The 15,608-nt window shown below is 40.7% G+C and overlaps 2 protein-coding genes across 2 annotated transcripts; one reads left to right on the forward strand and one right to left on the reverse strand.

Moving 5' to 3' along the window:
- Nucleotides 1-1,716: 1,716 nt before the first annotated feature.
- Nucleotides 1,717-4,992, forward strand: ankrd34c (ankyrin repeat domain 34C). The gene is made up of 2 exons (XM_068313775.1): nucleotides 1,717-1,950; nucleotides 2,821-4,992. The coding sequence occupies exon 2, from the start codon at nucleotides 2,871-2,873 to the stop codon at nucleotides 4,458-4,460; it is 1,590 nt and encodes a 529-aa protein (XP_068169876.1). The 5' UTR covers nucleotides 1,717-1,950; nucleotides 2,821-2,870; the 3' UTR covers nucleotides 4,461-4,992.
- A 135-nt stretch (nucleotides 4,993-5,127) lies between these two features.
- On the reverse strand, nucleotides 5,128-12,945 carry si:ch211-107o10.3 (uncharacterized protein LOC407663 homolog). Its single transcript, XM_068313776.1, has 7 exons — nucleotides 12,794-12,945; nucleotides 7,884-8,024; nucleotides 7,607-7,798; nucleotides 7,359-7,520; nucleotides 7,086-7,202; nucleotides 6,770-6,974; nucleotides 5,128-5,718 (listed from the first exon to the last, which is right to left on the reverse strand). Exons 1-7 carry the CDS (start codon nucleotides 12,864-12,866, stop codon nucleotides 5,622-5,624), a joined length of 987 nt encoding a protein of 328 aa, XP_068169877.1. The 5' UTR covers nucleotides 12,867-12,945; the 3' UTR covers nucleotides 5,128-5,621.
- Nucleotides 12,946-15,608: the final 2,663 nt, after the last annotated feature.

Here is a 15,608-nt window from a genome sequence, read left to right on the forward strand (position 1 = left end):
AAAATAGAAACTGCTCCCAGGGGTGACAGCATTTATTCTCCCCACTTTAATTATTTATTTTGCCTTTAATAGACTGCAGATGACAGTATCATTGGGGCAAAGATCACATTATATGAGGACTGCCTCATGTACGTTCAACTCACAGCACTAAAGAATGCAGTGAGCTTTAGCCTTGTTCAAGTCCCTTGTTGTCATCTCGATGGGAGGCAGGTTTGACCAAAATCAATCAATCAATTGATCAACCTTTATTTATATAGTGCTTAATCACATCATCAGACATTTCGAAGTGCTTTAACGGACAAAGAAACCCAAAAGAACCCAACACAATATGTAGTGTTCCCAGCTAAATTCAATTCAGCAGTCTTTATTCATACTTTGAACAAATAATGGTAATGCATTTGATTAAATCAAGGCCAGATTTTTCATAGATCTGATGTCTCTTGAATAGGAAGAAGACGTCATGTTGACTTGATACAATATGCACTTCTATAAATCCACTTTCTCCATGCACCTTGTAAACAACATGTCCCCGCGGGCTGAGCAGGCAATCAGAGGTGAGAAATCACTGCCAGCATTGATGACTGGAGTCCTGAGACATCAAGTGTTTGGATGGGTCATAAAGTGATTAGTTACAGTCTCAAAGGAAAGGAGCAGGGGTCAAAGGACTAATGATTGAAGGTGGTGGTGGTGGTGTCTTGCTTGTGTAAAGGGGGGGACACCGCCATCAAAATTGTACTGAGTAGATGCCATTAAAGCTTTGTGGTCAGTGGTAGAATGTTGTGTGTCTGATTTACCTGTTTCTTGCAGGGCGAACAACATCACTGTTCTCATTAGAAACTGCTTCTGTGCTGTCTCATAGCAACCTAAAAATAGAAATGTCCCTATTAGGCTGTATAGCTGTGATGGTTGCTACAAGTTAGGGTCTTTACTGCTACAATTGTGCAGTAAATACATATAGGTGTGAAATATGTTTCTATTGCTTTTTTGTTAAGCATTAAGTCAAATCAATCAGATACATAGTGTAAATGGTCGAATATTGCAAAAAAAAGGGAAATAAACTGAAATAATTAATTGATTATGATGAAATAATCACACACTTATCAAATAGGATCTCTGATTCTAATGAGGTAAACCATAAATGTAGTATATTGGCATTTCCCTGAAGAAGCGGAGTGATGGTGACCCAGAACAGATTCTGATGTCATGCTATGCAGCTGAATTATCTTCGCCGTGCCCTTTATTACATGGCAGGGAGATTGTCTTTATGCTAAAACTGATAATGATGTTCCACACAGCAGAGACATTAAATCTTATAGCACAGACTTTATCAGACACAATGACTCCATCACAAATAATGAGAAGAAAAATCAGAATAAGCGACAAAAAAACGTTCCCCCCCTCATATACGTGGGGGACAAACCCTGCGAATGCTTTCTATTACGAATTTCATTTTTGAAATAGTTGAAATAAGACACACATACGCATAATATTTACATTTCTTTATTGCGAAATACACGTTTTGGTTTGCGTCCTACGCGTATGAGGATCGGGGACAGACGTTTCTCATCTGACGCGTTTTATTTTGGTCGACTCTGACGTCAAGAGAATACACGTTTCATTCAACATGCAAGAAAGTAAGTTATTTATAACCCCGCAGCATCTTCAGGTTGTGATCCTTGAGTGCGCAGTGAAAGGAATACTCCCCATTGGATTGATGTAAAGTGCCTTCATAACAAAAGCCACGCAGCTTTGTGCGTTATGGTGCCAGAGACGCACGGCACCCCGCTACCTGAGCCAGGACGTATAGATGGGCACACGGATGAAAAATAAGGGTCAGCGCGAAAAACTGCAAAAACTTTCTGCGTTGAATAATTCATTTCCCTCCAGAAATCTTCCCCCTTTCATGTCAAAGTGGCAGGTGTGAGCATGGAAAACCTCTCCTCCGACAAGGTAAGAGATTTAGTTGCTCCACGAAATTATTAAATCGCATAATTTTTGAGAACCGCGATTCAATACATTCAACTCTATGGCGTTAGTTTGCATCGCTGCTTTTTTTTTTTTTAATGGTAGATGAGGCAGTTACGAATAGAATAACTAACTATATTATAATATATGTGACGTCAGACGTAGGTGTAATGTTCTGTACAACGTGTAATAATAATCACAAAAAAATGATTTGATGTTTTTAACGGGGAATGGGACGATCTAATCAGTCATTTGAAATCCAGCGCGTCTCCGTCGTTAAGTTATCCCAAACAAAAAGCTTTAACAGCGACTAGATCACCTCAAAGGAAACGATTTCTTAAATGTCGCCTGTCTAATCTAGTGTTTGCGTTGGCATGAGGCTATTTCAATTTTGCATATCAAAAACAAGGCTGTTGTAAAAATTTTTTTTTTGACGCGTCTGCTTTTGCTCCTCGATTATTCGTTTTTCTTAAACATGACGAAAAACGACAAAAACAAGCTGCCACGAGATAAACTTTGATTTTGAGACCCAAATATAATCGTCTGTTATCGATCAGCAGTTTATTGTTTGTGAACCTAAGTGCTGTTTACCATGATGTATCCTGTATCGGTTTTATAGGGTTTTTACAACACTATTTTTACACCAAACACTAGATTAATTTTTACACTACATATTCAAACACAGATAATTTATTCTGTATGTCAGAAATCCATAAGTTATATATCTCTGGTGTTTAGGTTGTAATATACTGCCACCTGCTGGTAGTCATTCAGCAAAACACTATGGGAACAAATATGAATCTGAAGGAAATTTTGCAACATGAGTTTATTTACTTTTTTGCTTTCTTTTCAAAGGGCTGTGTTCTGTAAGTTCAACACTGAGAAGAGCTGTGATTGGCTGTGACATGGCAGATATACTGGAGTTGCGGACAGATGGAAACTCCCTACTGAAAGCGGTGTGGCTCAAACGCCTGAGACTCACCAGACTCCTGTTGGAAGGTGGTGCTTATATCAACGAAAGCAATGAACGCGGAGAGACGCCACTCATGGTGGCCTGCATGTCCACACACACTGACCAGCAGAGTGTCAGCAAGTCAAAACTAGTGAAATATCTGTTGGACAACCAGGCAGACCCCAACATACAGGACAAAGCAGGTAGGACAGCTCTGATGCATGCCTGCATCCATAAGGCTGGACACGAGGTAGTGGATCACCTGCTGAGCAATGGAGCTGATCCCAGTCTGGAGGACAGGAGCGGTGCTTCTGCTCTGGTTTATGCCATCAATGCGGATGACAAGGAGACACTAAAACTGCTCCTGGATGCGTGCAAAGCTAAGGGCAAGGAGGTCATTATAATCACTACGGACAAATCACCATCTGGCACTAAAACTACTAAACAGTACCTAAATGTTCCTCCATCACCAGGGCTGGATGAGAGGTCCTCCCCAGCGTACTGCACTTCTCCATCTGACATTGATGTTACTGCATGTCCCACATCCGAGCAAGAGCAACCAAACTCCATCTTCAGTTTCCAGACAAAGCTGAAAACCTCTATTTCAGCTTCAAAGCTTGCCAATGGACCCATTTCCCCAACACGCCGGCCTGCAAACCCGAAGCGTGCACGTCTGCCTCAGCTGAAAAGACTTCAGTCAGAGCCTTGGGGACTGATTGCTCCCTCAGTCCTGGCAGCTGCCGCTGCCCATGAGGACAGTAAAAAAGCTAGCTCTGATGATGATGTTGTTATGGGGGTGAATGGACTCTCTCTGAATAAGAGATCAGCTCTATCGCGACAGAACAGTGTGGATGGAAAGGACAGCTTATTCCCACCGGTAGGGGAACAACTTTCCAAAATGACAACCTCACTATCAGTACCTCCAACATCCAAAGCATCGTACGAGAGAACTCTAGGCCAACACCAGCCTCTGGCAAGGCGCAGTACTGTGCCCACAGAACAGGAGAGCATCAGCTGCAGCACTGGACTTGCCAGTCTGAGAGACACAATGCATAGGAGACGTCTGGGGAACGATCACTATGACTCAGACTCGCAGCTCTACTCAGACTCTGCCTTGTTAGACTCCCCTAAAGTCCCAGTGGAGCGAAGGAAGCTGAGCACATCTCCGCTAGCTATGCTGACCAGTTCCAGAGAATCTCTTGATAGCAGTGTCTCCCCATCCTCTCCCAGCGCGGCACCCAGACGTGCACCTGGCCTCCTAGAGAGGAGAGGCTCGGGCACGTTGCTGCTGGACCACATCTCCCACACCAGGCCTGGCCACCTGCCCCCGCTCAATGTCAACCCCAACCCTCCCATTCCTGATATTGGGGCCAGTAGCAAGCCCTCCTCTCCCCTCGCCACAGGTATTAGATCTATAGCTCCAGTAGCACCCAACACACCAAAGAGAGTTGGCCTCAAGTGTAAGAAGAAACTTGTGAGAAGACACTCTATGCAAGTGGAGCAGATGAAGCAGCTTTATGATTTCGAAGAGCTGGCTCATTAATTAGTCATAGTGTTTATGCAGCACACATTGTGGGTGTTAAAATTTTAACACCACAACTTGTCAGGAAGTACATACATAGGTTCAGCTGTGTAGATCCACAGCAATCTAGATGTTGAATACTGTATAATTTATAAATTATAGATACTCAAACTGAGCAATATACATATATATATATAGATTTCTTCCCTGTGTTACACCTAACCTTAAGGATTATCTTTTCATCACAGCATCTTCTGTATGTGTATTCTGGTTTTGAATGTAAAAACCGTGAATGGTACTTGTCTAGCTCTTTACATGGTAATATGTGTGAGGAACATACAGGGTCCATTTGTAGCCAGCAGGCCACTTAGGTGAAATTTGTGCAGATGTAATTATCACCACTGACAGACTTTCTTTGGAAAAGGAAAATGTGATGCACTTGTCTGACATGTAGCCTTCAGTAAGATGAGATTTGACTGTTTGTAGCAAATACAGTATGTACAAAGTGCCTTCAAGATGGAGAACACTAAAAGAGTGGACATTTAATGTATTAGGAGCGTTTTAAGTCACGATGATGTAACCAAAATGTGTTTTAATTGAATATTGTATGTCTCATGTGGAACAAAATGAATAGATATGTTGTGAGTGAATGAGAATCATGCCTTAAGAAACAGGTCAAACCTTGGGCTATGTATAATAGCACTTTATTGCCCAGGAAGGAAAAAAAAAGAAAACATTGCCATTAATGTTATTAGAGTTCTCAAAGCACACATCACTCACTTTTACAATGAATTCAATTAACAATGATTGACATTCAAACCATCAGTTCACACAGACAGCAGTGATACTTGTCAGCATAACATTTCACGCTAATGGCAATCAAAACTAAAGATCATACAGCTTCCATGTAACTTACATGTGAAGCATTGCTACTGTTTAAGAAAATACTTAATGAAATCCATAATATTTTTTGAGTAGTTTGTTGTATATTCTGAATAAATGTCTATTACCTGTGACCCCCTGTCTGTTTACTCATTGTACTCATTGAGAAAAGCCAGCTGACAGTAACCAGATACCTCATGACAATATAAAAAAAAGCACACCAGTCTTCCCTCAAATCACTCGGCAGTCCATTGGTACTCATGAACATGATCATCCTGGTTATCATCAGTGTCACTGTGATTATACCAGACCAACCATTGAAGCGCTCAAATCCCACAGCTTTTTGGCAGCTTCGTCATCCAAACCCTGAGGGGCTGCAGTTTTAGGGGCGCAGTCGCTGTAATCAGTGAAGAACTTTGTGTTAAACATGCATTTTGATCTGATTTAGTCAAAAGAGTAAGACATTATTTAACAGTATACAGATGACTATCACAAGGTAACAATACAGTACAAGTGCATTATTTTGTCTAGTATGATAGTAACACAATTGTCTAGATTAACCGTCAAACTGACAGTTTACTGTTTAGTTAGAGCAATCTATCAATCAATCATTCGTTTTCCACTTAAATAAAAAGAAGTTTCAGTTTCTTAGATTCATGAAAAGCAGAGATTAGTATGAAAGTTCAAAAGGTGAAGAGGGATAATCACTATTTTTGACTCTGGCAAAGCTAAAAGAATAAATGGACCAATTCTCAGTAATTCACCATCAAATGTTTTTACTGGCACAAAGCAGAACAGATGAGATTGAGAAATGGTCTTAAATACTACCTCAGCCATAGATTACCAACTAGGAAAAACTATTATACTATACAGTATTGCCTCATCCCACTGATTCACAAAGCCTCTAGACAGATTGTGTAAAAATAGAGATATGCATCTCTGCAGAAAAATAACCTCAGCGCCATTCTTTACCTTTAAGGTCTGCGTCAGAACCTTTTTATCTATTTTAATAATTGGTTTTCTGTCTAATTTAATGAAAATGCTTTGATTTTCCTGTTGTATACAATGTGCACAAAACCAAACCAAAGGCTGACAGTCATTGACTAGGTGATGGCTAGTATAGTGTGTTTAGTAGCAGACTTTTCCCTCAGGACACAAAGATTATTAAATAGTTTTTTTTATTAAAAAGAGGGTTGATATTCATCAAATGAAAATAAATAGCAGGAAAATACTTAAATTTCTTCATTACACTTTGTTCTGCTTCTGACAAGATCCATAAGCACAATTATTATCACAGTTCTAACTCTCAAACATATTGTACATGGGGCACTGAAAGACAGCAGAATAAGTGAAAATGGACCAGAAGCCTAATTTTTTGCTTTGTGCTTCTCATGTTGTAACAGAATTTATTTAGCGATACTGACAACTGTGTTAAAGGACACACTCACCTGTAGTAGAGTCCACTTTGATCTTGCAGGCTTTCCTCCACAGCACAGTAGATAGTGGTCTGGGCTCCTTCTGCCGGAGACTTCATAAACACTGAGATTGGTCTATACACAATTCTCTTCCACAGGGGCATCGTTGGTAGGAAGTGTCGGCCAAGTTCAGTCCTGATAACTCCAGGATGGAGACTGTATGTTGTTACTCCGGTACCTGCAAAACACAAGACATTATAAGCAAGAGTCAGACAGTGGATGTCTGAAAATAGCCACAATTGTTGCATAAGGCATAATGTCTGGAGTGAAGTTAAAAACATTTCAATACCTTGTAGCTTTTTAGCCAACTCCTTTGAAAAGAGGACGTTAGCGAGTTTACTTTGTCGATAGCTTTTCCAAGGTTCGTAATCCTTGTCCAGGTTTATGTCATCAAAGTGTATTTGACCTGATTAAGGAAAGAACGTCTCTTTTCACAGTTGTGGTTTTTAAAATTGAATGAAAAATTTAAGTTATAGAATTTTTCATTCATTATAGAATTTTTGAAAAAAATACAATAAAATCTAATCTTTTGATGTCAAAAAGGATAAGGGAAAAACTATACCTCTTTCGTGAGCTAAACTAGAGACGTTCACAATGCGGCTCGGGGACGACTTCTTCAGGAGATCCAGCAGGCAGTTTGTTAGCAGGAAGTGACCCAAGTGATTCACACCAAACTGCATTTCAAAGCCATCTTCAGTGTGCCATTTTGGACAACACATAACACCTAAAAGCCAGAATGCTCATTTATTGAGCACTGTCTCAATTATGTTAGAATATATCAGACAAATCAGAAATCATTTATACACCTACCTGCATTATTGATGAGAACATCCAGTCTCTCTTCACTTGCTAGCACATCTTTAGCTAGTTGATGCACTGATTGCAGAGAAGCCAAGTCCAGCTTTCTGACAATAACTGTGTCATTTCCGCTCCTCCTCCTGACTTCCTCTGCAGCTTTATTAGCTCTGTTCATGTCTCTACAGGCCAAAATGACTCTCGCACCTATAACACAGAAGCAAATCTGTGTTTCAAAATAAAATCAGACTGTTCTAAGTCTAAAATAAAGAGCCAGATCACAGTCACTAACCTCTTTTAGCCAGGTCCACTGCCGTTTCCTTGCCAATTCCAGTGTTGCCACCGGTTATCAAGACAGTTTTTCCATCTAATCGGGTTTTGCTGTTGCAAGCCCGACCTGCCATCCACTTTTTGAAACCCAAAACTCCCACTCCTGTAAGAATGTCCACACAGTTAGAATAATGTCCCCTACTTCTCCACCTGGCATTGACGAATTAGAGGATCATATACCAAGTATTATTGGATGCACATTATCAAATTAAAACGTCATTATCTGAAGCTTTAAAATTGAAATTAGTGGCACCTATTGAATCAATTCATTACTTCGATCAAGCAAAAACAGTCATTACAATCACAAGTTTTTGTATTTTCAATGTAAACTGGGATAACCAAAAAAAATTTCAGTGGATGTTCTCTGAAAATTTGAAGATCTCATACGCATATCATTCATTTCTCCAAGATGGAAAAATGAGCTATTTTTAAGTATAATGGGAGACCACAGGTTGTTTTAATATATATATACTTATTAAACACAGTGCGCCCTCACATATCCGCGCATCAACGCTTGCGACTTCACCTCATTGTGGATTTTTGGTAGGCAGTCACGTGATACAGTACGCACATTCTGTTGGCTGACAGCATCTGGAAGTGTGCTACATTCCTTGAGTCTCAGACTTACGTGTGACACAAAAGTGCTTTAAACAGTCCATAAGTGTGTGGGAAAAGGTAATACAGATAGAAGGCAGTTTAATATCAGTCTGGGGAGGGTACATAAACGTTTAAATTACCGTACATAATAAGATAAATAGTTCGTCGCTCAATCGAGGTATTTGTTATTTGCGTATGGTTCCTGGAACGCATTAACTGCCAGGAATGAGGGCGCACTGTATACTTATACATAAGTATATAATTTATAGATAATATAATGTATATATATTATATAATACTTATATAATATATATAAATATATATAGTATATTTACAAACTTATTCAGGTTTTCCACCTTCTTCTGAAATTCACCTCAGGAGAAACAAGCATTTATACACAGAAAAAAAAAATATTTTACCTTAAGTAAAATCGAAAGCTCCCGAATATGGGATTTCCTCTACGAAATACATGTGTTTGACTTAAAACTTAATTACCGTAATTCATGTCTTTCCTAAGTCACAAAAGATGCTCGACATGTTCTATACTGTGGTGGTGAACCTAGAGTAGTGTGATTTTGGCTATGTGCTAAAGAGAACATAACCAACTACTAAAGTGTATAAAATAAATAAATAAATAAATAAATAAATAAATAACACTCTTTCTATCCATATTAAAGGCTATTCAGTGCTGTCAAAATAATTGTGACACTGCCCGGAGGAAGCCCAGGGCCCACGTCTGGAGCCAGGCCTGGACGGAGGGCCTGTCAGCGAGCGTCTGCTGGCCAGGTCTGCCACGGGGCATGGCCAGGCTCATCCCCGAAAACACAAAATGAATTTTTCACACCCCTGTGGACCCACAACCCGCAGGGCAAATCGATGGGGTCGGGTGCGCTGCCATATGGTTGGTAATGACGACAGGGGGTCACGACGGACCAGACCCGGGCAGCAGAAGGTGTCACCTCATTGGCGGGGAAGGAGCCAGAGCTCGTGTTGGAGGTGGAGCATTACCAGTTAGATCTGGTGGGGCTTATCTCCACGCACAGCCTCGGTTCTGGGAACAAAATCCTGGATAGGGGTTGGACAAGAGGTTGGAGTTGCGTCAGGCGTGAGGAGCAGGGCGGGTGTGGGTTACTCACAAGCTGCAGGCTGAGTGCCGCTGTGTTGGAGTTTACCCCAGTGGACGAGAGGGTCGCCTCCCTAAGGCTGTGGGAGGGAAAACTCTGACTGTTGTTTGTGCGTATGCACCGAATGGCAGCTCGCAGTATTCCGTCTTCTTGGGGTCCCTAAACAAGTTCCTTCAAGGTATCCCTATAGAGGACTCCATTGTTCTTCTGGGGGACTTCAATGCACACGTCGGCAATGATGGAGACACCTGGAGGGGTGTGATTGGGAGGAATGGCCTCCCTGATCTAAACCCGAGCAGTGTTATGTTGTTGGACTTCTGTGCTAGTCACGGATTGTTCAGAACTAACACCATGTTCGAACATAAGGATGCTCATAAGTATACCTGGTACCAGAGCACCCTGGGTCGGAGGTCAATGATCGATCTTGTGATCGTATCATCTGACCTTCGACCGTGTGTTTTGGACACTTGGGTGAAGAGAGGGGCAGAGCTGTCAACTGATCACCACCTGGTGGTGAGTTGGGTCCATTAGCGGGGGAAACCTTTGGATAGACCTGGTAATCCAAAATGAGTAGTGGAACGTCTGGAGGAGGACTCTGTCTGCGAGGCCTTCAATTCACACATCGACTTCGACTGAGGAGGTTGACCTCAACTGAGGAGGTTGTCGGTCGATAAAAGAAACACTTTGAGGAATCTCGAATCCACCTACCCCAACTGACCCGTCCTCTGTTAAAGAGGCAGAGCTGGAGGATGATGGGGGGTACGAATCAATCTCTCTGGGCAAAGTCAATGGGGCAGTTAAACAACTTGACAGCGGCAAAACCTCGGGTGTTGATGAGATTCGCCCAGAAATGCTGAAGGCTCTGGGTGTTGAGGGGCTGTCATGGATGGCACGCCTCTTTAACATTGTGTGGAAGTCTGGGACAGTGCCGAAAGAATGACAGACTGGGGTGATGGTTCCTCTCTTCGTAAAGCGGGCTAGAGGGTGTGTGCCAACTACAGGGGCATCACACTCCTCAGCCTCCCTGGGAAAGTTTACTCCAAAGTGCTGGAAAGGAGGGTCCAGCCTATTGTTGAACCTCAGATTGATGAGGAACAATGTGGGTTCCGTCCTGGTCGTGGAACAACGAGCCAGCTCTTTACTCTCACCGGGATCCTAGAGGGGGCTTGGGAGTATGCCCATCCAGTCTACTTGTGTTTTGTGGACTTGGAGAAGGCGTACGATTGGGTCCCCAGGGACATACTGTGGGAGGTAGTATGGGAGTATCAGGCGAGGGGGCCTCTCCTCAGGGCCATCCAATCCTTGTATGCCCAAAGTGAGAGCTGCATTCAGGTTCTCGGTAGTAAGTTGGACTTATTCCGAGTGGCTGTTGGCCTTTGCCAGGGCTGCGCATCATCACTAATTCTGTTAGTGATTTTCATGGACAGGATATCGAGGCGATGTCGTGGTGAGGAGGGCTTACAGTTTGGTGGGCTGAGGATTGCATCACTGCTTTTTGCAGATGATTTGGTCCTTTTAGCGTCTTCGGCCTTTGACCTGCAGCGTTCACTGGTTCAGTTTGCAGCTGAGTGCTACCCTAATACAGTGTGAAGCGGTGGGGATGAGGATCAGCACCTCCAAATCCGAGGCCATGGTTCTTACCAGGAAGCTGGTGGACTGCCTTCTACGAGTGGAGAATTAGGTCCTTCAACAAGTGAAGGAGTTTAATTATCTTGGGATCTTGTTCATGAGTGAGGGAACAATGGAATGGGAGATTGGATGCTGAATTGGGGGAGAATGAGCGGTATTGCAGTCACTTTACTGCACTGCCGCCACAAAGAGGCAGCTAAGCCGAGAAGCAAAGCTCTCCATCTATCGTTCAATCTTCGTTCCTACCTTCACCTATGGTCATGAGCGATGGGTCATGACCGAAAAGAACGAGATTGCAGATACAAGCAGCGAAAATAGGCTTTCTCAGGTTGATAGCTGGTGTCTCGCTTAGACATAGGGTGAAAAACACTGCTATTCGTGAGGGGCTCAGAGTAGAGCCACTGCTCCTTCACGTGGAAAAGGAGTCAGCTGAGGTGGTTTGGGCATTTGGTGAAGATGCCTCTGGGGAACCTCCATCGGGAGGTGTTCCTGGCACGTTCAGCTGGTAGGAGACCTCGGGGCAGACCCAGGACCAAGTGGAGGGATTATATCTCAGTACTGGCCTGGGAACACCTTGGCATCCCCCAGTCAGAGCTGGTGGATGGGGCCGCTGAAAGGGAAGTTTGGGGTTCCCTGCTGAAGCTGCTGCCCAACTCCGGATAAGTGGTGAAAGATGGATGGATGGATGGATGGATGGATGGATGGATGGATGGATGGATGGATGGATGGGCCAACAATGCTGCGGCAATGGGAGACCCATTTTACAGGGACAAAAGCCCTGGTATTGATCTGCTATGTCTCAGGTCAAATCACATGTTTAAGTTTAAGCATGCGTTACAGGCAAGTATTTTTTAAAAATATATATTAACAGGAAAACAATGACTTTGATGATACACATCAGGTTAAAAAAGCTAAAAAGGCACAACGTGTAGAATTGTTTCAAAAACACTCTGACACATAAAATGTTGCTCATTTCATAATTTTACCATACTTATCATTTGTATTGCACTGTAGACATTACAGAAAGAAATTAAAATTATTCAAGCAAGGCAAAAACCACGATGGATGGATAAGACCCACCGGTGTATTTATATAAATAAGATGGAAGCAGACAGAAATTAAACATTAAATCTGTCAAAACTGTATTTTTCTCAATCCAATTCATTACTACTACAATCTTATCTAGTGCTATTACTACTAACACTACTATGGGACCTTTAATACTATCTATCTTTCAAATCTATACTGTACTCTATTTTAGGATCCCGTTTATTTCAGTTGCCTTATTATGATTGACTAATGTTCTAAGTCTTAGATCTACAATGAAAATTACCTATACAGTAATCCAGTAGTCATCAAAGATGCAGTAAAACAACATTGACATGACTAAATGTAAAACAGACTGGAGCAAGTGCAGCTTTTTTCTTGACAAATACAGAAATACAGTACAATTAATGCAGCTCTGTGTATTATTACGATGGTTTTCTCCGTTTAACAAAATAATAACTAAGCCATAAATTACCTGTTAATGTGACGACAGTGATAGTTGTGGGATATTCGGAGACAAACGACCTGATCGTTGTTAGGACCTGCATGGCAATGGCAATTTTTGTACTGTTTATGACTGAATAAACTGGACAAACCCTATGCACATCAAGGCACTTCCGATCGAATAACAACTTCCGTACAAAATACTTCACGGAGCCCGTTAACCCGGAAGTTCCTCTTACCATCACGTGTCGAAAAATAGAGCAATCCTATTGGTTACTCGTATGAATCCTTGTAGTTCGTAGCGAGCCAGACAAGAATAATGAAAGAACAACATATATTTGCATCACATCACTAGTCAGGAGCAATACATGTTTTATTTCAACATTTAAGTCTGCGCTTGATCTGTGTTTCCCCTCCTGTACCATTCTTTCTCTTTTGTTTAGATGGAACAGGCTAAATTAATGCATCGATGTCAGCATTACCACTTATTGCTAATAACCCTGACCTCATATATTCTTGTACAATTGTGCGTATTTCTTGGAAAGATTTTCACAAAAATTACAGAAATATTTTATGCACATTTCCAACTATTCAATGTTTTAGTAAATTTTGGACAACAAGATCTATCGAGATGTTTAACAGCAAAATTCACAACAGGTGTTGGATCCATAAATTGACCAATACATTTCTTGGATCAATCTTGGAGGTATTTAAACAGTCCTCCAAATCATTTTGTTTTCATTTTGTAATTATGAGACCAAGACAGCACCTAACAGTTGATCAACGGTACCATGTTATTGATAGGCTTCAAACAGGATGTTCTCAGATGGGAGTGGACACTCTAAGCTCAGAGTCACACTGTCATCAACAGGTTGAAACAGACATAGGGATATTGAAAGATTCACAGAAAGCCATAGAAGTGGACGTCCTCTGGTCACATCCCACAGTGACAAGAGTATTTATGCTGGATAAGGGACCAGTGGGCCTCATTGCTGTCCTCTAATGAAAGATGATTAAAAATTACGGCCTCCAACGATTTTAGAGACGTCAAGGAGAGCGCTATGAGCTACTATTGTCAGCTCATTGTGATAATGGTTTGACTGGCACTGTGTTTGAAATACACACTATATTATGTGTAGGGTAATGCTGATATTATTTATCCTCACGTTTTTGTTGTACGGATTTTTTTGTTTCAAAATTAGACATAATAGAAAATAGTGAAGTGCTTTTTGAGGTCTTTTAAACAACCTGTTGCCTTTCACTGAACACATCAAAAATCTGACTATAAATGCCTTCGAATTCTCCAGCAGAGGTCGCTGTATGATCACAGGGCATTTTCAGTTCCAATCGATGGAGTCGAAACTACTTTAGACCCTAAACTTTACTTCTTTATTAATATAACATCAAATTGTATATATATATATATATATATATATATATATATATATATATATATATATATATATATACATACATACATATACATATATGTGTACATATACAAATATATCTACCTATATATTATAACAATTTATTGTATATATGATGTTGTACTAGCTAACAAAAGAGGAAACACAGTAGCAGCACTAAGATGACAGTAATAATATTACATCCTCATATAAAAAAAAGGTACTCTGATCATATCTGCTACTGAGAAATGAAAGGTTATCGTTGGTTATGATGAAAGTAAAAGTAAATGTACAAATCAAATGTTCCTCTAAAACACAACAGGTTTAACAAGGTGAGTGTAGGAGAGCTCCACATTTTGGGTATTTGACCTTGGCGTTTACAAAGTGACATCTAAGAGACTTACTGAGTGTCTGTGAAGATGGACATCTTGTAGACACTGTTTACATACCAGGCATTCAAAGGTCATTGAAGAGAGTAAGAGGATTATATAACTGTCTTTGTCTCTCCTTTTCAGACAGACATGATTACATCAGGAATCTTATGCACTCGCACATACAAATCTAGTAAAACAAAACATGTTCAGAATACTATTTCTCAAAAACTCCAGTAATACATGGATAAATGTCCTGTCCTTGTCATTGCCTACCCTATTTTTTCAAATGTCTTTTCTCAGAGGTGACCTGGTCGTCTTTTTCTCACCACTGAGTTTGTCATGTGACTGCTCTGCACACTTCACAGTCTTTCTTCTAGTATAGCAGCCTGCCAATGCTAAAATTAGAGGGCCCTCTGCTGAAAACCTTTGGAACATGAATATCCTGTCTTACCAATGACTTAGGATCTCAATAAGTTCTAAATGTCTGCCTGTGTGTAGCCTTTAGACTTGTTTACTTCCTGTCACCATGTGTAAGATATTTTATGTTTTCTTAATATAAGCATGTTCCACATACATTTGTTTATAGATCTGTCAATGTTGCACATTGTTCAGACGTCTGATTTTTTTTACAGTATGTTTTAGCACACAGGACATTTTGTGTATAGACACATGTAAAATTACCATACTGAAAGATTTGCATTTTAAAATAGTGATTTTCTAGTTTTTTGACATATTGTAATCATTATATTCTACTATCAATTGACAATATGTTGTCTATCATGTTGGGATAATTGATTTATATTTGTGTTTCTGTTTTCTGTGTTGTACGCTGCATTTCAACAGTTTTTCTAAGAGTAATGTTACCAATTTAGTTTTTGACCAATTTCGTTTCAAGTTGTGAAAATAGTGGACATTAAATCCTTTATTAATTCAGTAACGTTCATCAATAGGGCTTTTTTCCATTTAGTAATATGCATTTGCATTTAATCAGCGATATCTGCTGTACCTCTGTATGGTTGTAAATTATCCAATTGATCATTAATCATGGATGACACACAGACAA

This window comes from Antennarius striatus, chromosome 4 (assembly GCF_040054535.1).
Source record: "Antennarius striatus isolate MH-2024 chromosome 4, ASM4005453v1, whole genome shotgun sequence".
In the NCBI taxonomy this organism is placed as follows: Eukaryota; Metazoa; Chordata; class Actinopteri; order Lophiiformes; family Antennariidae; genus Antennarius; species Antennarius striatus.

Coding starts and splice junctions, on each gene's coding strand:
- ankrd34c (XM_068313775.1), top strand. CDS start 2,871: ATGGCAGATATACTGGAGTTGCGGACAGATGGAAACTCCCTACTGAAA.
- si:ch211-107o10.3 (XM_068313776.1), bottom strand. CDS start 12,866: ATGCAGGTCCTAACAACGATCAGGTCGTTTGTCTCCGAATATCCCACA. Junction 7,799..7,883: donor AGTGGACCTGGCTAAAAGAG/GTTAGTGACTGT, acceptor TCTGTGTTATAG/GTGCGAGAGTCATTTTGGCC. Junction 6,975..7,085: donor GTTGGCTAAAAAGCTACAAG/GTATTGAAATGT, acceptor TGTGTTTTGCAG/GTACCGGAGTAACAACATAC.